Genomic DNA, 22,374 nt, shown 5'->3' with positions numbered 1-22,374 from the left:
GTCATGGGCTCAGGACCACTCAGCGTGCCTGGTGGCTGAATTGTGCAGCCGCTGCCGGCGAGTTAGTACCTGGGCACAAGGCACTATGACGCTTTCCCGGGCCACTAAGCTGTTTCCGTCGCCGCCTTGTGTCAGGGTACCACTAGTACAATAATGTACCGTGCTACTAGTAGCAGAAGCAGGAGTCCTCAACCGCTCACGTGATGGCTTGTCTCAGCCTCAGCCTCAGCCTCAGAGCCTTGTGAAGATGTCTAAAGTGTAAGAGGTGTGTCTGGGGTTACAAAGGAGTATCGAGTGCCTGGATAGTCTTCAAACATATGATAATAGGGAGTACCTGGGTTAGACGATGCATAGACAAGATTGTAGTGGTAGGTAGGGTTGGCATAGGCTTCCTGGCTAACGCGCTACTCCCTAGTATAAGGCCATGTGTTCATCCCAGGCCAGTGCATCGGTTCTGTTGCCCCTACGATGTCAACCATCATCTACTCTTCTTGCTTGCCCCGTCTGTGCCAGTCTCTCGCCTCGCTTTTCGCCTTGATTCCCATCGACCCCAACCAGCATCCTGAAGATCTTCTGTCGTGATGAGATCCCTAAATCTGAGTTTGCGGGACAGCCAGGTGTCCAGTGCCCAATCCAACCACCCCGATTGACGCAAATACGAGGTAAAGGAAAACCAGAACAGGGCAAACATGGCTCCAGCGCCCGCCCCTACACCGACCTGCATTGGTGTGTGGTAGTTCAGATACACCCGACTGGCGGCCACAGCTCCGGTACCCAGGCAGGCCACAAGAGAAAGAAGTAGTCGTTCCGAGAATGTCGACGGCGAATAACTCGTCGACCGAGCGGGTACGTGCCGAATGAGCAAGAACAAAGTAAGTGAGACCGAAAAGAATGCCACAAATTGTGAGTGGGATGATGGCATGCCATACCCCTTTCCATGCATTTCTACCCAGGAGTCAGTGCTGGCATACTTTATATAGAACATATTAGGCCATACGGTGTGGTCTTTCCTCGCGGATCAAACGCTTCAAAGCGAAGTTGAGAGCTTCACAGGCCATCTGACCCGTAAACATGAGAAGGATCTCAACCTCCCGTGTGGCCCATATCAGCGTCACATAGGCCACACAGAGACCCTGTGGAACTAGTGCTAGCCATGCAGACAGGTACGATACCGGGTCATTGGGATTCTGCAAGGTCAGTAACCTGATCTAGATAGTATATCCGAGTGGAAGGGGCGCATACATAGCGAACATGTGTCAAAGACAGCGATGCAAGAGCAGGATCATCGACCTGGTCCATGCTCGAGCTCTAGAATAGCAAACGTGTTTTAGCCGGTACTCCTAGTAGAAGTCCTCCCAATCAGCTGTATCAGGGACAAATGCAGGGACATGCCCGGGTATAGATGAAGAGGACACAATAATTAACAATAACTCCAGTAGGAGAGTTGAAGAACACCAAGATGGAGATCATAACAAGTGTTTCAACTTAGTGAAATGTACTAGTGCCAGCGGTTGACTAATTTGTGACTAATGCGCGTCTGGCCACGACTTTTGAGTTCGAGTTCTTCAAGTTCAACCCCGGATTAACTGGATTAACTGGACGTTTCCGATTGGCCGGCTCGCAATTGATTGGCTGATGCGTCACGCTGCGGTCCCTGACTCAACGCCGCCTCCAGCCAGTGACTGCGCTGAACTGCCTCTGACTTGAGTGTACACTGGACTTCGGTACTCTATGCTTTCAAAAAGTTTCTCAAGTTAATATTTTTTCCTCACTTCTTTCTCCAGAAGTTCATCTTCTTCTCGCATAGCTGAGCCTCTCCATCCGGTGTCCTCTCTCCTGTGAACTCACGACCTTCTATCCTGCCGGACCCCTGCCACCTACCGCCACCATTCAATACCCACAGTATGCAAGATGACCCGGGTACAGAAGACGACGAAAGAACCATCGAACTCTCCTCCATTGCAGCCATCTATCCAGAACTGGTCGTCGATGCCCAAGATCCATACACAGCGACCCTCGAACTATCGGTGACACCCATCAAACCTTTGCGAATCGTCTTTGCGCCGGCAGCAGATGGTGCGCCACCCGCACCTCTCACGCCACCAACATCTACCGAACAAGATGAGGATGACCTAGTGGACAAGCCACAGTTGGAAGGGCTTACTCAGCTCGATACTCATGAATTGTCTCATCTTCCGCCCGTCTCTCTTCGAATCACCTTACCTGAGGGATATCCTACCACCAAACCTCCAGTCATATCAGTCTCCGTGACGCCTCCTTGGCTGCCGCCTTCTGTCCTCAACAAGTTGAAGGAAGATAGCGCCGCCCTCTGGGAGGAACTGGGAAAAGACCAGGTAGTCTACACATACATAGACCATGTCCAGCAAGAGGCGGAGAATGCTTTTGGTCTGGCGGGAAACCCCAATGTTCAGTTGCCCGGCGACTTGAAATTGGCCCTGCTCGATTTTGACCTGAAGACAAAGAGGGAAATCTTCGAGAAGGAGACCTTTGATTGCGGCATCTGCCTCGAGCCGAAAAAGGGCATCAACTGCCATCGACTCTTACTGTGCGGCCACGTGTTTTGTGTTACTTGTCTACAGGACTTTTACAAGAGCTGCATTACGGAAGGGGATGTTGACAACGTCAAATGTTTATCGCCGAACTGCGGGAAGGAACAAGCTGCAGAAACTGGACCGAACGGTCGGCCATTGAAGAGACGGAAACAAGATCGAACGCTCAATCCGAGCGAACTTCTCCAGGTTCCCATCGAACAAGAGCTGGTACAGAGATATGTGCGCTTGAAGAGGAAGAAGAGGCTCGAGGCCGACAAGAACACCATCTACTGTCCACGTCAATGGTGTCAAGGAGCCGCGCGATCCAAGAAACACCCGAAACCTGACAACCCTATGGGCGACGTCATCGAAGAGAGTTCCGAGTCGGATGAGGAGGAAGAATCGCAATTGCAACAGCCAAAAAAGAAGAAATCTGTCGACCCAGAGTCTCTACCCATGTCGGAACGTCTAGCCGTCTGTGAGGACTGTGATTTTGCCTTCTGTTGTGTCTGTCGTAAAGGATGGCACGGCGAACTAGCCCGATGCAGTCCGCGGCGACAGCAGGAACTTAACGAAGAAGAAGCTGCTTCTCTAGCCTACCTGCAGAGATACTCTACCGGGTGCCCGACCTGCAATGCTCCATGCCAAAAGACCATGGGCTGCAACCACATGATTTGCTTCAAGTGCAAAACCCATTTCTGCTACCTGTGTTCATCGTACCTCATGCCGGACAACCCATACAGTCATTTCAACGATCCCAAAGGTCAATGTTACATGCGGCTGTGGGTTCTTGAGGCGGGCGACGGGGAAAATGTGGACTTTGATCGACCTCGTGAAATCGAGATTCCTCCAGACTCGGACGACGACGATGGACATTTATCGGATGCTGATTTGGACTCGGATGATGAAGAAGACCACCTTTTTGCACAGATTCAGCCTGTCATCCTTCGCGAGGCCGATGACGAGGACGACGACACAGAAGACGAAGAGCCTGCTCCAGACCAGCGGCGAAACAGAGACGGGAATGGAAATGGAAACAGAAACATGCATATTGAAATCGTCAACTTTGCCGCCCGACCCGGCGATGCCGGTCAGAATCCTCGTCGCATAGCCCTTCCTGAGCGGCCTCGAGTTCCGGTTGTCGAACCTGCGCCTGCGCCGAATCCACCTCGGCAGGGGCAAGGTCCAGGTCGCCGAGGAGGCGGCGGCGGCGGCGGCGGCCAACAAGGCAATCGGCAACGCGCCATGAATAACGAACCTGCACGAGCTATGCGAGGAGGAGGCGGAGGCGGACCTCAGCAGCGCAACAATAATGCTCCTCCGCAGCAGCGTCAGGCTCAGCCTCGACCTCAGGTTTACGCACGCCATCCAGCAGCACCTGATAATGTCGCCCGGCGTGGTGGTCGTGTAGGTGCTGCTGCCGTGCTGCCACAAGTGAATGGAAACGGCAATCACATTCATAACGGCAGAGGAGCACCGGCACCTCGAGGCCCTCAACCTCGACCAGTCGCTGCTGCACCACGTCAAGGTCAAGGCAATCATAACAATCGCCAGGCCCGGGCCCAGGGCGCGCAGCCCGCGCAGCCAGCGGCAGCAGCTAATCAAGCAGAAGCACGACGGGTAGTCGGCCTAGAGAGATTTCTACAGCTCGCCATGGCGGACCAGGAAGACGAATGGGACAGTGATGAATTGGACGAAGACGACAATCTGGATCTAGTCCTCATCCACGAAGAGATGCGACGACAACAACGACAACGTAGAGGTCCATTGGCCGGCTAGTGAATGGGTTGGCTATTCTGTTTCGCTTCGTTTAGAATTTTTTTTTTTTTACGGAAAGGGAATTCACTTGATCCCCCCTTAATGAGAAGCCAAAGCCATAGGCGAGACTAGACGAGACGGGCTTTGCAAAGCTTCTGTAGGAAATGATGTACATGAATGAGTATCACGATTCAGCTGTGAGATAATGAAAGAGCAAGAGATTCAGAATAATAAACAGCATGAATACCAAGGTAGACAGAGATGTCTTGATTAAATCGTCGCTCGAAGTGTGGTTGTATGTTGTAGACTCGCCCTCGCCCTCGCCCCAGATGTTCTTGATGTGATGTATGGGTGTCATGCGGGTTTTATTCTGCATTTCTTTCTCATTGTCGACTAGCATTGAACATGAACATGCCTTTTTCCGAAAAGTTTCCATGTTCCAAGACGTTCTTGCTTGCTTGCTTGCTGAGACTTGTCCAGGAAGTTGTGACGAGAGAGGTTCTTCCAGCGATGCGGAAAGTGTCCTCAGCTCAGGATGCCTGAACGGTCATAACGAAGGGAGGCTCTTCCATGCAGGAACGTGTGGACAGCTCTAGGGCTCGGTAGGTGCGTTGGCTGATTATCGTACCCTTCACAGGCTCTCAATCAGTTCTCATCTTGCAGTCTGGCGCAGGTGCACGCGGCGAGTCTACTACTTAATCCTCACTGGCATGAGATATGTGGATTGTCGCAATGGGCAGTGGCAGACGTGTCCAAATTCCATGTTTCCCAAATCTTTCTATTTTAGCAGGGCTGAGCTGGACCGATGGAAGTACATAGCTTGACTCGAATGTTGCGATGGCTTCAGGGAAGGATGAGAGCCCCCATCGTTCCTGACGAGGTCTGCTTGGCGGCTCTTAAGTAGGACGTGTACTGAGGTAGTCAGTACAAAATGAAACACTCTATTTCATAATGTTTTGAGTGAGAGAATTGCTCGACAATTTCGCGGACGTCTTTCAGGCAACGTGCACAAAGGCTTTCAATCAGCGCTCGATGCATAGTGGGTTCAAGCTGGGTGTGGGGAAGACTCTGGAGCAGAGTCTTCCAGAGTTGTTGCTACAAGCTTGCACGGCAGTTTGGTCAAGGCTGTCATATTGGATATGACAGAATGAAAAGATAACACACCCTGCCGGTGTGTGTACATGTCAAAAATCTCTTTTGATGTTGCTGCAAGAAGCCGAGGGTGGGTGTCGAGAAATATTTCTCGAAAGGGGGCCCCAGATTGCCACAGCAGAGAAAGCGTCCCACGAACGGCAGAGAAAGTTGTCGCTCCATGGTCGACTGGGCGAGTATTGGGAACACGTCGAAGCCATCTCGAGACTGAGAGGAGAAAGACCCTGCCGGAATGCTGTTCAGCAGTGGGCTGCGTCTGTGACTGTGTTTGTGTTTGTGTGCCAGTGTCCGTGTCATGCCTTACACCCTCGCCATCCCAATGAGGCACTGCATACCTCCCGGGGTCAACGTAGATAGCAAGCAGGCCAAGGGAGGCTCACGGAGTTCTGGACCAAGAAAACATGCGCCATGAGTATAAGGAAACTTGTGTCAGGGTCCAGCCCATTTAGAAACTGGAGGAGGGGGTTGGCAGGGGGCTATGGCAAAATGCAAAGCGGTAAAACCACGCGCAAGGTATACACACGGGGCCCCCAGACTGCACTACTTCCCCCTCCTCAGCGGCCGCATACATCCCTTAGCATGAGCTGTCCGAATGTGTTGTAAGCACTGGACACACAAGAAGGCCTGCAAGGAGAAGGGCCCCAGCCAACAGCTCGAATGTCGCGATTTCTGCGGGAGGTGTGCTGTTGCTGTCCGGTTCTGGACGGGGTTCTGCATACACCGCCCCCCATCCCCGAAAGATGATGACGACTCACCTCTCTGGTGCCAGTCCGAAGTCGCTCTTTTCAGTCATCAAAATATTTCAACGAATGACCATCAGTCCGCGGAGCTCAGAACAAGTAGCACCAAACAATCTGTGCAATTCCTTCCTGCATAAGCAAGCACGTATTGGGGGAAAAGAAAACAACGCCTTTTCAGCAAAGTTAAACTCACTTTACGCGGGTAATGGCAGCAGATTGATCCGAGAAGATCTCGCCTCTGCAATGATTGATCCCAGATCGATTTCGAGGACAAACGTGGGAGGGCGGCTCTCCAGAGGAGGCCCACGGGATCGAAGGGTCAGACGAGCCTAGCCGAAGCCAGGTTTGGTTCGGTGGATGCACAAACGCCAATGAAAGCAAATCTGCAAGACCCAGGCCACTTACAACGTCTTGCTGGGGCTAGACTGGGAGTACAAGACGCGCTACCTAAGCAGCAGGGGAGGCGTCGTCTGAAGCCGTGAGACATCTGATTCTTTTTGGGTTCAGTGCAGACCATCGTATTCAGTGAGACGGCTCAAGTTCCGATTTGCGCAGTTGTTAGTAGTGGGGTATTCTGCCACAAGGGAAACGGCTGAGGTGCTCTCGGTAATCTTTGTCGTTTGCTTCGCGACCTGCATGGCGAATAGGTACGATAGCCAGATTACCGAAGGGTGAGGGGCGAGTATCAGGTTGAGACCATAAATCGTAGAGCTGTCGAGCGGCAGATCTGGGAAGGATGGAATTCGGTCTTTGGAGGTCCGGACAAAGAAGGCCCGTGGGCATCTACCGAAGCGAGCCTATGTATCTGTGGCGAGATGGCGCTGAACTGATTATAATCGACCAGCAATGATTGCTGAGTTCACAAACAAGAAACACAGCCAGCCAGCTGTGTGACATGCTGGGGCCCTGTTCCGGCATACGCTTTTCTGAAGTCCCAGATGGTCCTCATCCATGCCACATGCATTGATGGTCGAACGCGCATCGCCGCTTATCAGGGAGGGTGGCATCTTCGGTAAAGAAAACGCTGGGATTAGTAGACCCGACATGTAAGCTGATAGGTCATTAGACAGTTTGTTTGGGAGTCCTCAATTGAAAACAAGGATGCAGGCCGTTCAGCCTGAACCTCCGCCAGCATGAGCTTCCAGGGTTTCCCTCAGGCATAAGGCGTGTCTATTGCGAATAAATGTGTCTGTCATTGCTGGTTGAACCAGAATGGACGTGCTGAGCAAACATGAAATGGCCAGGCATTGGCTGGACTGACCTAGACCCGAGCTCGAGAGACAGCTAGCCGGGATACACCCGCAGAAGAAATCGTCAAGGGGTAAACCCTCTCCTATGCAACATCTCTTTGGTGGTTCATAGCACGTTTTCGGTGGACAGCCGGCAGCTTTTTCGGTAGGGTTAGAGAGAGCCTCAATCCAGCGCATCTTGCAGTGCTGTTTGGAACGATGGCGCCGATAGGGAGTATATTTGAGCACGACAACTCGAAGTGACCTGCAGAAGGCCTGGGACGACAGCCGTGTGGCTTACTGCAGATCAGTCCGTAAGCGACTTCAGATTCGAAAGGTTCAGGCGCTGTGTTCAGGAGGCTGCGGTCGGACAGGGAGAGTCGAACATGGAGCAGATACAAGCCAGCTTAGGTACTGCTCCCAGGTACTGCACGCTGAACACTTTGCAATCGCTGGGCTGCGGCTGCCACTGCCAATAATGCGCTGTTTGGCTCGTGCACGTGATGTTCACGCATCATCGTTTCGCCGAACCCGGGCGTGGTATCCGACTTGGGTCTGCTCAGCCTTTTCGAGCTTCATCCAACGACCAACTCAGCTTGTCATGCCTGCTCTGCCTGTGGCGTGAGCTCCCCCAACAAGCAAACAAACAAACAAACAACCGTATATGCACCCACAGCTGGAGTTGGGCTGTTTGCTCCCCTTGTAGAGCTCATATTCCTGGCTTGATTGCTTTGAGTCCTCAGACTGTTTCTGGCCTCTCTTGTGGGCTGGCTGAAGTCCGACTACCGCGAAATCTATTCCCTTGTATCCCTGAGGTCCGGATGTTACACGAACCGGACTGATCCCTGCACCTAAGACAACGTGGAGAGGCGCAAACCGGGATGAGTGCACTTGCACGAGCGCCTTGTTTGAGACACTGGGCAGGTGAGTCTTCAAGCTCGTTACTGACGACCAGATGGCCATTTGGGATTGGAGTCTCCCTTTGGTGCGCATGATGCTGCGAAAGCCCCAGCCCTGTTAACTCGGTATCTCAGACACGCCGAATCACCGCAGGAAGGAGCGGTCAGTAGTCGAGTTCTGCAGATTTCTGATGTTGCTCGGGATCCTTTTGATCAGGCTTCCAGGCCGGGCCCCAGATCCGAAAGTGTACCTAGAGCCAGCAGCTAGGCATCCTGGATCTTCAGATTGGCGAAAATCGACCACCAAGCCACATTCGTCTTCCATGTCTTCATGCTTGCCTTGTTCATTCAGCTGCACCTACGTCAGGTAGCAATGCCAGGATGGCGTGCAGACGGCAGGCCCATTGCGGGAGGGGCAAGGCGCGCGACAACGGGGCGATCCGTGTCCGGCTCCAGCATCAACAAGGGCCGAGGATCGAAGGGGGCAGTCAAGCTCAAGGCCGCCTTGCCAGCGCCCTCGGGCATCCTTGCGAAAGCCTCGATTGACCCAGCATTGCCACCACCGTGGACGTCAGCGCCTCGCCTCTGCCCGTTGAAGGCCACTTTGCATATCCTGCATCTTTTGCTCTGTCTTTGCTTTGAGGAGCCACCCCCGGCCCTTTGCTGTCCCCACTGCTGAATCTCTGGCCTTTGTCTGACTATTTGCCAATCTCTTATCGCATCTCCACACAAACTAGACGACGGGCTTCACATTCCAGTCACGCAGTACTCGACTGCAGGGGTCTCTCCCTCCATCCTTCCAACCTTCGAACGCTGCTGCGAATATCAAGCACACATCTTGCCGTAGTCAAACTCTCAACATTCTATTCCACCTTTCTACTTTATACTCGAGCACATAACGAACACTAGCCGATCGTTTTGTTCACGGATCCCATATTCTGCCTTGCCCTGAAACCCAATTCTTACCTCTCCTGGTCAGTCTTTTGATACTTTGTTTCTCGTGGTCGCTGCGATCACTCCTAGTCGACGAATGACCAGTATCTTGCAGCAAGCACGGCGTACATCAACCGCAGTGGCCTTCGAACTTGTCATATTGCTTCCATTTTGACAGCCGTGACAGCTTCAAGTCTTCAAAGCTGTGTCTGTTTCCTTCGCAAAGTTTGCATTTGACTGGCGTTTGGCTGAGTTGTTGCACTTCCAAGAATGACCGACTATGCGCCACGAAGCAGTCAAGATTACAATACTTTCTTTCCCAACCCGCACGTTGCTGTGTCGCCCTATTCAAATGGCAACGGTATCAACTACCTCTATGGAAACGGTCAAGTTCAGTATCAGGCCGTAAGCGCCCCGTGTCAAGCCTATGCGACAACCTTCCCATCGAGTCAAGGCACGCTCTCTACCCCCGTCTATATGCCCAACGGCTCTGGACACCACGTTCAATATCCCGTCACAAATAACAGAGTTCCCACTCTGCCATCTCAATCTCGGGCCCTTCCGCATGAGACATATTACCCGACGACCTCATCCGACCCACGCAGCGCAGCGCACCAGCCACGCCTCGTTCCACCGAGGGACTTCAGTCAGATGGACAGCACTGAATGTCAAGAATCCCCAAATGAAGATACCATGCTTTCGGAACCGGTCATGCCTCCTCTGGAAGGCTATCCCGACGTGCATGAATTCGATAGTCTGATGAAACGGTAATTAAGCTATCACGGTGACCAGCCGTTGCAGCACACGAGCGATCAGGGTTCTGACTTCAGCTATGACAGTTACGTTCAAGGTCTTTCCCCAAAGAAGCAAGATAAAGCGTTGATTCATGCCCGTCGTGCCGCCAATATCAGACAGGTCCTGATCGACAAAAAGACCACTTCCATTGAGTCCGCGCAGTTTCGGTAAGCTCTGAACTAATAGATCTTTGCCATTGATCACAGAAGAGGCTTATACCTTTCAGGTTTTGGGTGAAGAAGATGTTCACGCTTCAACCGGGAGAAGGGAAGGCACCGGAAGTGAGTCCACAGCGTCATTGGACCGCCAAAGATGACGAAGCTGATTGCGTGGGCCAGGCCCGAAAGATATGCCATGAGGGGAAACCGGTGGCAGTACGGGAAAAGCTTTTCAAGATCCTCACCAAAGCACACAAACAATGCCAGCATGGTGGCCGTGACAAGACGTCTGCACAAGTGAGGCGGGTTTATTCATGGTATGCTTGGATAATCAAGATGCAGCAGTCGGCTGTTACTCACCCATTCATTTAGGGTACCGAAGGAGCTTATCTCCAGATTTGTCAAATTGTGCCCAACTTGCCAGGTGAGAAGAGGGACTCGCAATTCCCCCCCAGAATCAGAGAAGAGTCCGGAAGCAAGGATGGAAGAGCAATCCCCAGAAGCAATCTCGACGACCAACTCGAGAAAGAATTCAACAGCAAGCCGACAGCTCAACACCAATGCGAACTTACCATTACAGACGGCCGGCTTTAACAGCAGCCCGACATTTCAACAGCAGAACCGCTGGATGACTCCATTGCAGCCTCCGCAGGCAGATCCACACCGCAGCAACCACATATCACCAGCAGGCAACCTCAGTACGCACGACTCTTACAATATAATCCCGCCAATGCCTATGAACTGTTCCAACGCTACGCCACCAGGACTGACTTTTGCGTCTGTCAGCTCGTATGGAAACACAAACAACCCTTCCTCCACATATAGCACAGGCTCTTTGGCCCAGGTTGCGCACGGGCATGTTGGAGCCGAAAGCAATTATCTGGTCAAAGCCGACCATTCTTACATATGAACGGGGCTCGACCTTTTGGGCTGCGCTACTAACTTCCTGGCGAGCTACAGTGCCCAGGCTGCGTTCTGTGTTGTTGATGCTCGACGAAGACTCAAGTGCTATCAAGTCGTCCAGGACAACACAAGAGTTGGGAGTTTCACTTCAAGCTAAGCGACCATGCCCAGGGGGCACAAAGACACTAGGGATGCTGGCTATCTGTCGAAGTTTCCAGACAGCATTGCAGGAGCACAACAATCCTGGCGTCTTTGACTAAGCCTGGTCAATACTATTTCGACACATTTTCGGTATTTAATGTTGTTTGGCAACTGACGGTTGCATTGGTTGGGTTTCGGAAAGGATATAAAAAAGGGACCGGAAAAGCAAGGCAAGATCATGACGGGTCAATCTGGTCAGACGTCTGCAAGAAAGTATGCTCTCGAAAGATCCTGCCATCACATGGGCCACTCGACACTACAACGGTGGCCCGAATTGGGGAAACTGGGTTCACACAAGGCTATATATAGATGATTCTGGCAGAATCAACAGATGCTGGCAAGGTTGTCCTGTACCACTGGCAGTTGGTCTAAGGCAGAGGAACATGACAACGTTGCACGCAGAATGTATTTGATGTGCAGCGACAAGTGTGAGGCCAACCAGGCCCAATAGATGGTTACTGTTGTACTGAGTGCAGTCGTTGAAGTGTAATGTGATCTACTGAACATCAAGTCATTCACAATGCGGTTCGAGTTGACTTTTGATGGCCTCTTGGCGTGAACACGAGCTATAATCCGCCTAATCTGTGTTCAGACTAGCTCAGTACTAGTGGCATACGCCATGCTTCACGTGCAAGGGGAATTGGAAGGAATGGAAACTCTCCCGCGCTTTCCAAAAGTTGTCTTGTTGTTGAACAGCCTGGCTTCACATTTCACCTCCGCTGCGCGTTCTCAGATTCCACTTGTCTACTCAGCAGCAGTTCACTCCAGAGTCCAAAGCTGTTACGTCTGCACTTCTCGGTCACTGTCCTTTAGTTCGTATTGGCGCCTCCTGCGTGTCCCCCCATTAAAGCTCTTGCCCGCAACCCATCCGTCTTGCAGCACCGGCTGCGGAATAATTGCCCACCATGAACATCTTCAGGTTACTCGGTATGCGCACCTCCTCAAGCCCACGGTATCAGCAAGAACAGATCGGGCGGAACAAAAGCTAACATATAACTCTCGCAGCGGACCTTTCCCACCTCATCTCGATATTCATCCTCCTCCATAAAATGCGAATCTCGAACGTACGGCCGACCTCCTTCCAAATCACCAGGGGTTGACACAGCCTGAAGTGTTATGTGCACGGCTAACACGAATCTCATGAGGACAGTCATGCGCAGGGATATCCTTCAAATCACAAGCTCTCTACTTCCTGGTCTATGTGACCCGCTATCTCGGTGCGCATCCCTTCGCAAGGCGTTTCATTCATTCCGTATTCTAATCGTGGACAGACCTGTTCTGGACATTCACCGACAGCGCATGGAACACAATCTTCAAGCTCATCTTCCTCACCTCGTCCGCATACACGCTGTACGTCATGTTGAATGACTACAAACCCACGCACGATCCGAACCTGGACACCTTCCGCGTCTCCTATCTGACCGGAGGCTCTGCCATTCTCGCAATCCTCTTTCCCTACAAATACACTGTTTCGGAAATCCTGTGGGCCTTTTCCATCTGGCTGGAGAGTGTTGCGATTCTGCCGCAGTTGTTCATGCTGCAGAGAACCGGCGAGGCCGAGACCATTACGACGCACTACTTGTTCGCTCTGGGTATCTATCGAACATTGTACATCCCCAATTGGATTTACCGGTACTTTGCCGAGGGATATTTTGATCCGATTGCGGTGATCGCGGGTATCATCCAGACTATCTTGTACTCGGACTTTTTCTGGGTCTATTACACCAAGTAAGCACTTCAGTTCAGAGCCAGCCGGCGCAGCATGTCGGTGATTTGTCTAAATGAAAGTCCATACTAACACTGTCACACAGGGTCCTCAAGGGAAAGAGCTTCAAGCTCCCTGTCTGAGCTTGATTTTCCAGTCGCATTTCGTCGGACAGAGAGAGTTGGTGGGACTTTTTTGGTCCACTCTGCCCGAGTTCAGGCGGGCTTGTTTGGAATGCAAATGCTGGTCATTCCTCCCTGAAGATGGGACAGAAGATGACCCACATCTCATAAGTGTGCTACACGATGGAAGAGACACAAAAGGGGTCTTGTGACTGTGTACAGATTTGACGTGCGTCGCATTAGGTATGCAGCAAAGGACGAATACGATTTGGCGGTCCAGCTGCCCAACCCAGACTGCTTAGCAACTCGACAACGGCTTAGGGCACCTCGTCCACCAGACCAATCGACAGAGAACCCCGAGAAGACATGGAGCAGAGAACGCAACAGCCGAACTGAACTGACTGGGGCCCAGAGAACACACCTGCTGAACAATTGGATTGAGAGTGCCGTGTTGCTGGAATAGACCAGTCCATGTAAGGTAACTACGCGGAGCCAAGACGCCAGGGGCCCCGGGCCATTAAGCTCCCTCTTCCTTTCCAGCGAAAACAAAACGGGTCCTGTTGCAAAATGCCATGCTCGAGCGTCTCGCGTCTGAGATCTGGACTCGGGGTCTATTGTTCAAGTTGGCCGCGATGGTCGTTGGCACGCCAGCCAGAAGGTACTCAACTGTACCAACAGGGCCAAAAAAAAAAGTGCTCACTGCACCAAGCTCAACTTTGTGCCCCGGTTGGGACCCGCCAGTTTCTTTCTTTCCACAGACGCGACTCGCGTGCGGCATAAGCATTGTCAATAATGAGAAGGAATGAAATCAAGTAAAACAAAACCCTTAATTAAACGAGGCGGCTGTCGACTTTGAACGGGCAGACCTGCCCTGATATGATCGTCTTAGAGCTACTAGTCACTACCTACACGTTCGAGCCCGCGGCAGCTTGCTTAATACTTAGTTATGTACCAAGGTAGAAGTGGCATCAAATCAAAGCATGACCGAGTGAAAAAAATTAGATAAATATTTAAAGCAAGTATATACTATACCATTCTACTATGCGCTGACTGGCTCAGTAGTACAAGCCGACACTGTACTCTCTGATCCTGGCAAGACCGTCTCTGAAGGGGGGTATACAAGTAACATCAATGAGTATAAGTCGCAACTCAACAAGCACTCTTCGTCATGAACCTGGGCACCAACCAAAGCGTGACAGGACGACAGAGACAAGAAATAGGGGGCATCTCCTCAACTCACTGAGGACCAAAAAGATTATGTATAATGAAAAGCGTGAAATCGCAAATTCGTAAATCGTAATCCAAGGGTGGCTCAACGCAAACGCAATGCAAAATCAAATTTCAGTCAATGTCGGGACGCAAACACCGCGACGAGGACAACGACGACGATACAGACGACAACACCCACAGTGCACATCCAGCGGTTCAAGCGGCGCCACCACCGGGCATTCTGCCACCTCAGCTCTGCCACACCGCCGAGCTGACGCTCGAAACGCAGTCTATCGATCACGTCCCATTCTTCCCAGTCCGCGAGAGATTGGTCGTGCTGCTGCTGTGATCCTGATCCTGAGTATCGATGAGACCGCAGTTCTGGTTGTGATCCTAACGCCTCCGGACTTTGCTGCTGCTGCCGTTGGGCAGAGAATGAAGCATAGACTGCTTTTTCGATATCTTGCATAGTAGCGGGACGCTTAGGCAGGGGCAACAGGGCGCCCACGAACCAGGTCAATGGACACACAAAGCCTATAGTGAAACAAGCAATTTGAGCGGTCCGCAGATCCCCTCTTAACCAGAACTTGCCCCGGCCAGGCTCGGAGATGACGCTGGGTGCCATCCAGCGCGATTTCTGGTTGAATGGAAACCCAAAGCCTCGGGACTCGGTGGAGCCCGTGTTCAGTCTGTGGTCGTGGTGGAGGTGCGGAGATGAATCCCAGAGCTGCCGAGAGTTTCGATAACTGCCAAAGCCACCCACATGATGGATCACAGATGGGTCCTGAGATCCAGACCGGCTGATACCGTAACTATAGTCGTCATCGAGACTTGTAGGACGAGCGTAATGGTGGTGGTGAATTGTATAGGTTGAGCCATGACCATCCTCAAGTGGTTGTTGGTGAATTTCAATCATACCAGTCCAATGCGCTCGAGGGTCAAGCATTGGCAGAGGAGCCGAGACGGAGCGGCCGTGCGAGTTTGGACTGTGTGGAGGTGGATACGACTGTCGCCGCGAATCCCAAGTCCTCGCGCCCGTCATTGCAGCCGTCGCTGGCCCGCGTACTGGATTTGACACCAGCGGACCTACACCTGGAAGGACATGCGATTGACGGGCCTCAATTTTAGGTCGTGCTTTTGATCGACGCATTTCTTCCAAGCGACGCCTCTTGTTTTGGACGATATCTGTTCGGTTGGCGCTATTAGCTGTTCGTTGTGTCTGAGGCCCACCCGCAGCGGCCATGTACTGCTTATTCAAATTCGTGGCGCTGGCATAGAGATACTGAAACGAATCCCTGTAGATTCCGGAATAATACCGTCGGGCCCACGAGGGAACGGGGACAGCAGCATTGCTTGATGTACTGCCGGAAGATGACGGTCGAAGAGATGAAGAAATGAAACTATTTTGTCGTGACAGCGTAAATGACTTCATTGAGTTGAGTCGAGAATGAGACGAGGTGGCCGAGCTGATGTAGCTACCACTGCGAGCATGTCGTAGAGGAGGCGATTTATACCCGTAATCCTCAGTGGGTAGAGCTGTGACTTCATCCGTAGCCTCATGAGAATCAGCAGCATACAGATCAGAGTCCGAATCGCGAACAACTCGGATCTGCGATTGGCAAGCGGATTGGTTGTTGAGGATATATGTTGATGCCGGAGCCAGTTCATCTGACGTGAGATATTCGTCCAGGTCGTCTGGGACGGAAGAAGCATTACTGACAGGCCGGGACCTAATCCAAGAACCTTCGGACGGAACAGCGGATAACCTGTTTGAATACTTGGGACCTGACAATTCTGTCGACATGGATCTCGAATTCCGCTTCGGAACCACGAGTCCAACCCGCTGACTTGGGGGAGGAGCATGCACAATCGGGTACTGGATACGAGGGGGACTAGAGCTTAGGACTGACTGAAGGCTTGCGTGAGTCTCGGACAGGCCATCAGAGCTAGGCTCATCTCTCCCCAATATCTGAACGACAGAACTCGACTCGTCGAGGGATTCGGCATGACCAAGACTCCGCGAATCCGACGATGCGATTGCTCGGTCTCGAGATGAAATGCTGCTGGCTATAGCAGAGGTCGAGACATACATGTCACCAGGGGGACTAGATGGCAACGGGTGCCTTGCACCGCTCCTCGGCGCAAAGGAGTGGCTTCCTTGGTCGCCCCATCTTTTCCGCTTCCTGGAAGAACTGGATGAAGACCGTGAAGGCGAAAAGTAAGATGACGGTTGAGGCTGCCCAGCGGTTGGAGAGGACGTTCCCAATTTGATGACGTTCGGACTGGACGACTGGTCGGAAATTGGCAACTGGTCGGTACTTGAAGTATGGCCCAATCGTACAACATTCGGACTCGAGCAGCTGTTCTCGAAGGAGTCACTACTGGGCCCGTCGGCCGACCCCGTTGCAGGATCCGACAAGCCTCTAGATGCTGCATCTCCCGAGCTTGAAGAGACACCTAGTACTCTGAAGTTCGGACTTGACGTGGTTCCGACCTTTGCAGCCTGTGATACAATCGAATTCCTAGGCGATATCCTCGTTGCCAGGCGCCCTTTTGCTGGCAGAGTAGGCAGTAGGGCTAGATCATCCGACGAGATCTTGCGGAGAGATTGCCAGGCATATGCGCCGGACAAACTGTCATTGGAGCTGAAACTTCTCAGTCGAGACGAGTTGCTGGTGGTGGGCCCAAGAGGAGGCGAGGTCGCCGTGGACGGGCGCGAAGTTTCTTCGGCCTGGGATTCATAGAGATCTCGCAACGCCTTGACCGATCGCTTCAATTTCACCGTAGGCTGCACAGCGCCCCGCGGACTTGTCTGACCATCGCCAACTCTTCTTGCTTCTGCATCGAACGGGAAGGGCAAAGCCTGGCTCGCTGGACCGGGACCGCCTCTCTGTTTCTTGAGCGAGCTCGGGAGGAGGACATGGGCAGGCTTGGTTGGGAATGGAGTTGTGTTATATACAACCACGTTCTCTTGGTCGGATTGAACTTGTCGAGATAGCCGTGCGGATATCTCGTTCGCTTGAGACGGTGTTCTTTCTCGCAGAGGTGTTCTTTGGGATGAGCTCCGCTTCGGCGATCTCTGCTTCACCGACGAAGGGGGCGAGGACATAGTTATTTCATCGTATAGGCGACTGGCACAGGAACCGTTTCTGATCTCGAGTGCGCCGGTTACCGTCTGAGGAATGCGCAAACTGCGACCGTCGAGTACAGATTCCAGGGAAAGGAGCGACTGAGGGTGAGGCTGTGCAGAATGAATCAACAAAGCTCAAAGCTCAAAGTTCCGCCTTTCAGTTGTCAGAAAGTATTTCGCCAGCGTCATGGCACTGCATGAAGATGCCTGGTTCTGGATGGGGCCGAGGTGCATATGCACGCTGCAGGGCGAGTTAAATTGGTCTGATGGGCGGAGAATTGACGGGAGGCGTCGAATTTGACAGCTGGGACTCGAGATTGCCTTTACATGTACAGGAATGTCCGTTATGTTGTTTTGTAGCCAAGTATGTGCACTCAAACAATGGCTGTTGCCAGTGAGTGTCACAGTCGCTCAACCAGGACATCGCCCACGCTGATACCTCCAGACTTGTATTCTCTGCTGCCAGGATATCTTCAAACATTTTTATCCCACCCTTGCCCGGGGGCCCGGTTAACTCAGCCTAGACAATGGTGGGCTCGCGAATGGACATTGGGCCGGCTCCAGTAAATTGGCGAGAGCCACCGAGAGCCACCGACTCCTCTTCTTGCTCTTTCTGTGTCAGGGAGTCGCGTTGCGTCTTAGATCGCATGGAAAATGCTGGGGCATAAATTCGCCTATTGGTGGTGCTAGGGTCGCGAGATTAACGCGTCAATCTGGCTGAACAGGGGAAGTGGGTTTTCCTGAGCAGCGGCGGAGCCTCCATCTTCGATTTGGCAGATGAGCAGACTTCTTGATTGCTGGTCTGTGTGTTCGTCAGCGCCAATGATAGGAGTCGACAGCAGGACACGGTGAAGTGGTCAAATTGGTACCTTATCGTTGGACGTACAGTACAGCAAGGGAGTGAAGCGGCAGTACTGTAGGCACCGCGGTAGGTGTAACAATTAGGAGCTGGACACGCGTCTGCCACACTACCTAGGAGGTACTGCTGCCTGTGTGTGGTGTGCGCAGGAAGCCCAGGCGCAGGCAGACGATTCCTCACTCACGCGCCTTTTGGCTGCATACCACTGCACGCCAGATCAACCACCAACAGCCACCACAAGATTGAAGTGCTATCATTCCTCTTACTGCATCCGAACCCACGTTTAGGTCACAGCCGTTGAGCAAACGGTGGCCGTCTAGTCGTCCTCATTGTCGTGGCCGTCGTCGTCGACGCCCACAACGATTGGTATCCGTCTTCCTATTCCGACCACGACCACACTGCGACTCCGATTCTGCGACCTCGTATCAGCCTGTCTCTCTGACAGTTGCATTTGTGCCTCCGGCCACATCATATGCATGTTCCAACCGCCTGGCGTCCGAGTTCCTGCCCATGGCTCCCGTCAGCGTACTATCCAAACTGAAGGCCGCCTATTTCGGCTACCAAGGTGCGCTGTCCAGGCCTATTAGGTCATATTTGTTTGAAGCCCTAGATTTTCGAAACTAGTCTCTACTACCCGCTGAAGCCCTACGTGAAATCTACGCGACTATACCTCTCTGCATACAATCGTCTTATCATGGTTTATCATAAAGCGGTCTAACACACGATGTCGACAGACAAAGATGAACCCATTATATCGACCGCAACAGCCACCATCCTCTCGGTAGGTTGATGTTGTGGCCTTCCTTAGAGGCCTTTGGACGCCGTGTCTCGTGTTGTATCTGACCACTTCCTTCTAGATCGCCTTCACGCTGATCTACGTGGTACCCTTCTACTTGTCGGCATCGACGAGGCCATCGCCTACTCTGAACCGAGATGCACCATCAGTAATACGAGCTCGCGTTCGGACTGTAACAGGTGCTTGCGTTGCGGCATCAGCAGCAACGCTTTATTTACTTGTCGTGACAGCAAAGCTGACGGCCGTCGACGCACTACACTTCCTGGGTTGGTGGCCTATTCGGCCCATCGACGTGGCCAAATGTTGCGCACTGACGCTTCTGCTTTACATTGGGCCTTTATTTGAGAAGATATTCATTGAGCGTGACCTGGATGATTTTCATCGAGGCCGCAAGATCGTCGAGTCTCTCAGCAGCTGGCAAGGCTATCGGAACTATGTGGCGGGTCCCATCACTGAAGAGATCATCTTCCGCTCCGTGTTGGTACCATTGCACTTACTGGCGAAGGTGTCGCCCACCAAAGTCGTCTTCTTGACACCGTTATATTTCGGAATCGCCCATGTACACCACTTCTACGAATTCACGCTAACTCATCCTTACACGCCACTTGCACCGGCAATTCTGCGTACGGTCTTCCAGTTCGGCTATACCACCCTGTTCGGCTGGTTTGCAGACTTTATTTATCTTCGATCCGGCTCGCTCTACGCCTGTATCATCATCCATGCATTTTGCAACTGGGTTGGCCTTCCTCGGTTTTGGGGTCGTGTGGAAAGAAGAGAGCAATACCCGCCCAGTCCAGTGGCCATCAGGGGAAAGGATGATAGTGATGCCATTCAGCCAGAGGCCAAGGGAGGGCAACTGGGTCTCAAATGGACAGTGGCTTACTACGTGTTGTTATTGACCGGCGTCTACGCCTTCTATGCTGGGTTGTGGCCACTGACCGAGTCACCGCTCGGCCTGGCACAGTTTGGGAGCGCTGCCCAGAAGACAAAGAAGTCATGGCCATAACTGTAGACGAAAAGTATACAGACACCAATCGAATCGTGATCATACTTCATTAATAAGCAGCATTTTTAGGCACGAGGCAAGGCTGCCAACTGCACGATGAAAGGTCACTTGTGGAGCGCAAGGCTTAACTCCGATGCAAGGCGCGGGACGTAAATCCGGGCGCGGATAAAGATCTCTGTGAACGCATCATTGAATCATCGAATCCTCGCCTTCTGTAGAACTGACCGCGGCCAACTCCCTCTGTCGCTCGTTTACACTGTACGTTACTGAGCAAACCCGACGTCGAAAAGTACATGTAATACTTCTTCCTCACTCATGCCTCATTTGAGGCCATCATTGCCCCGGTTAGCCCAATCGACCGGGTCCAACGCTCGAGCCGCTGCCCGCGCAGCCCTCGCCTCCAAGTCTCCCAAACCACCATTTCCCGTGATTCCAAAATGTCCGGCCGCAACATGTACATGTTCTCTGATGCCAGAAGGTCTGGACATCGACCGCGAAAAGAACCTGAACGGAACAATGTCGCCATACTCGCAGCATCTCATCATTCCTACTGGGCGGTCGGACTGGACGAGCAAGATCGAAGATGAAAAGGACACTGCTGTATGGGGGAGATTCACGGCGGAAATAAAGACCTTGTTGGGTCGCGGAGGAGAATTTCATGATGTAGGTGAACACAATTTATTACAGTCAAGATCAATTGGCTCATACCTAAAGCCTCGAGGGTGGCCCGACAAGAAGACAAATCCGTTACACAAGACAGGACAGCTGACTTACACCAGCCCCTGACATCTACATATAGCCATACAACAACATCCTGATCAGCACTTCGTCATTCACGCCGTGGGAACTGGCGAAGCGGAAGAAAACAAACACCGCCGACGGCAGTGTGCAACGCGAAGTGGACGCCCTTCTATTTCCGGCCTTCCAGCATGTTCGGGGCCTCAACCTCGACGCAGATCCAGACCTTCCAAAAAAATTCGTCCGGTCATGTCTTCTCCCAGATCCTGACCGGTTGCACCCAGTCTACAAGGACATGTCAGAAACCGAGCGACTGGCGAAAACCCGCGATCCCAGCGCCGGCAAATCACTTGTCCTCAAGTCTGTCGAAGCCCCCACGATCCTCATTTGCAGCCATGGCCAGCGTGATAGCAGATGCGGCATTCTAGGTCCGTTGCTTCACGGCGAGTTTGCGCGATACATGGGCCGGCGAGGAGGGGAAATACAACTGGTCCCACGATCCAGCGAGTTTGTACGGCGGCGAGCAGACGAGGCAGGCTCGGAAGACAAAGACTCCAATGCCGAGAAAGATATCTCCTCAGATGAACATGTTGATTTTCCAGACTCGCCATCATCATCCATTTCACAGTCATCATCATCTGGCTCACGATCATCAAGACCCACCGACGGAAAACTGAAGAGAATCAACGTCAATCTCGGTATGGTCTCCCATATCGGCGGCCACAAATGGGCGGGCAATGTGATTCTCTACATTCCACCCAACTTCACCCCTGACAACGGAATAAAACACCCCCTGGCCGGCATGGGGATCTGGTACGGCCGCGTCGAGCCACGGCATGTCCAAGGCATCATCGAGCAGACTTTGATGCAAGGAAAGGTCATTCAAGAGCTATTCCGAGGCGGTGTGGCGAGAACGGGGGATATTCTGAGGCTGTGATGAGCGAGCAGAGGCTGCCTGAGTGGAAGAGCCTGAGTTAGAGAGAAACAGACAGACATCCTGGGCGTTTGTATCTATCATTTTACGGGCACATCCCAGGGGTCCTCCTCTCCCCCTGACTTCCATCCTCTTTCCTCTGTTTCGGTTTCGGTTTCGGTTTCGGTTTCGGTCTCGGAGTTCAAAAGGAGAAGAAGAGAAAACATAGAACTTATGATTGTAATGAAAGACACTTTACTCTCTCCTCTATCAGCCAGACACTCAATTCATCCAATCCCGCAGCATACACAACTAGTACTCGCTCGTACTCTCTCGAGTGAGGACGAACCACTGCACGCCAGCTTGTCTTCTAGACGCCACATGATGTTGTATACAGTAACTGAGATCTAATCGTCCAATGCATCTGAGATCATCGAGATCGTGATCCGCTTCAGCTCCTCCACTCACACCTCCAACACCCCCCGCCTCCACATCCCTCACTGCAGTTGAGCCTCAGTGGCAACGAAAGCACCCGTAAGTACCCAGTTCATAGTAGTTGGGGTAATATGTGACATC

The 22,374-nt window shown here is 52.4% G+C and overlaps 7 protein-coding genes across 7 annotated transcripts; 5 read left to right on the top strand and 2 right to left on the bottom strand.

Annotated features, from left to right (window-relative positions):
* Positions 1–251: 251 nt before the first annotated feature.
* On the bottom strand, positions 252–1,465 carry HMPREF1120_03418 (dolichyldiphosphatase). The gene is made up of 3 exons (XM_009157487.1): positions 1,243–1,465; positions 998–1,187; positions 252–945 (listed from the first exon to the last, which is right to left on the bottom strand). The coding sequence occupies exons 1-3, from the start codon at positions 1,297–1,299 to the stop codon at positions 479–481; spliced, it is 714 nt and encodes a 237-aa protein (XP_009155735.1). The 5' UTR covers positions 1,300–1,465; the 3' UTR covers positions 252–478.
* A 249-nt stretch (positions 1,466–1,714) lies between these two features.
* Positions 1,715–4,588, top strand: HMPREF1120_03417 (uncharacterized protein). The gene has a single exon (XM_009157486.1). It carries the CDS (start codon positions 1,905–1,907, stop codon positions 4,329–4,331), a length of 2,427 nt encoding a protein of 808 aa, XP_009155734.1. The 5' UTR covers positions 1,715–1,904; the 3' UTR covers positions 4,332–4,588.
* A 3,393-nt stretch (positions 4,589–7,981) lies between these two features.
* Positions 7,982–11,897, top strand: HMPREF1120_03416 (uncharacterized protein). The gene is made up of 5 exons (XM_009157485.1): positions 7,982–10,030; positions 10,103–10,225; positions 10,285–10,339; positions 10,397–10,533; positions 10,589–11,897. Exons 1-5 carry the CDS (start codon positions 9,534–9,536, stop codon positions 11,124–11,126), a joined length of 1,350 nt encoding a protein of 449 aa, XP_009155733.1. The 5' UTR covers positions 7,982–9,533; the 3' UTR covers positions 11,127–11,897.
* A 119-nt stretch (positions 11,898–12,016) lies between these two features.
* On the top strand, positions 12,017–14,170 carry HMPREF1120_03415 (ER lumen protein retaining receptor). The gene is made up of 5 exons (XM_009157484.1): positions 12,017–12,247; positions 12,326–12,384; positions 12,471–12,537; positions 12,592–13,048; positions 13,132–14,170. Exons 1-5 carry the CDS (start codon positions 12,226–12,228, stop codon positions 13,166–13,168), a joined length of 642 nt encoding a protein of 213 aa, XP_009155732.1. The 5' UTR covers positions 12,017–12,225; the 3' UTR covers positions 13,169–14,170.
* Positions 14,132–18,394, bottom strand: HMPREF1120_03414 (uncharacterized protein). Its single transcript, XM_009157483.1, has one exon. It carries the CDS (start codon positions 17,463–17,465, stop codon positions 14,493–14,495), a length of 2,973 nt encoding a protein of 990 aa, XP_009155731.1. The 5' UTR covers positions 17,466–18,394; the 3' UTR covers positions 14,132–14,492.
* On the top strand, positions 18,198–20,215 carry HMPREF1120_03413 (prenyl protein peptidase). Its single transcript, XM_009157482.1, has 3 exons — positions 18,198–18,910; positions 19,080–19,126; positions 19,203–20,215. Exons 1-3 carry the CDS (start codon positions 18,856–18,858, stop codon positions 20,145–20,147), a joined length of 1,047 nt encoding a protein of 348 aa, XP_009155730.1. The 5' UTR covers positions 18,198–18,855; the 3' UTR covers positions 20,148–20,215.
* A 136-nt stretch (positions 20,216–20,351) lies between these two features.
* Positions 20,352–22,227, top strand: HMPREF1120_03412 (uncharacterized protein). The gene is made up of 2 exons (XM_009157481.1): positions 20,352–20,810; positions 20,947–22,227. The coding sequence occupies exons 1-2, from the start codon at positions 20,463–20,465 to the stop codon at positions 21,820–21,822; spliced, it is 1,224 nt and encodes a 407-aa protein (XP_009155729.1). The 5' UTR covers positions 20,352–20,462; the 3' UTR covers positions 21,823–22,227.
* Positions 22,228–22,374: the final 147 nt, after the last annotated feature.

The sequence above is a fragment of the Exophiala dermatitidis genome (genome assembly GCF_000230625.1).
Source record: "Exophiala dermatitidis NIH/UT8656 unplaced genomic scaffold supercont1.3, whole genome shotgun sequence".
In the NCBI taxonomy this organism is placed as follows: Eukaryota; Fungi; Ascomycota; class Eurotiomycetes; order Chaetothyriales; family Herpotrichiellaceae; genus Exophiala; species Exophiala dermatitidis.
Note: the sequence above shows the minus strand (reverse complement) of the source record. Positions and strands in the feature narration are given on the sequence as shown.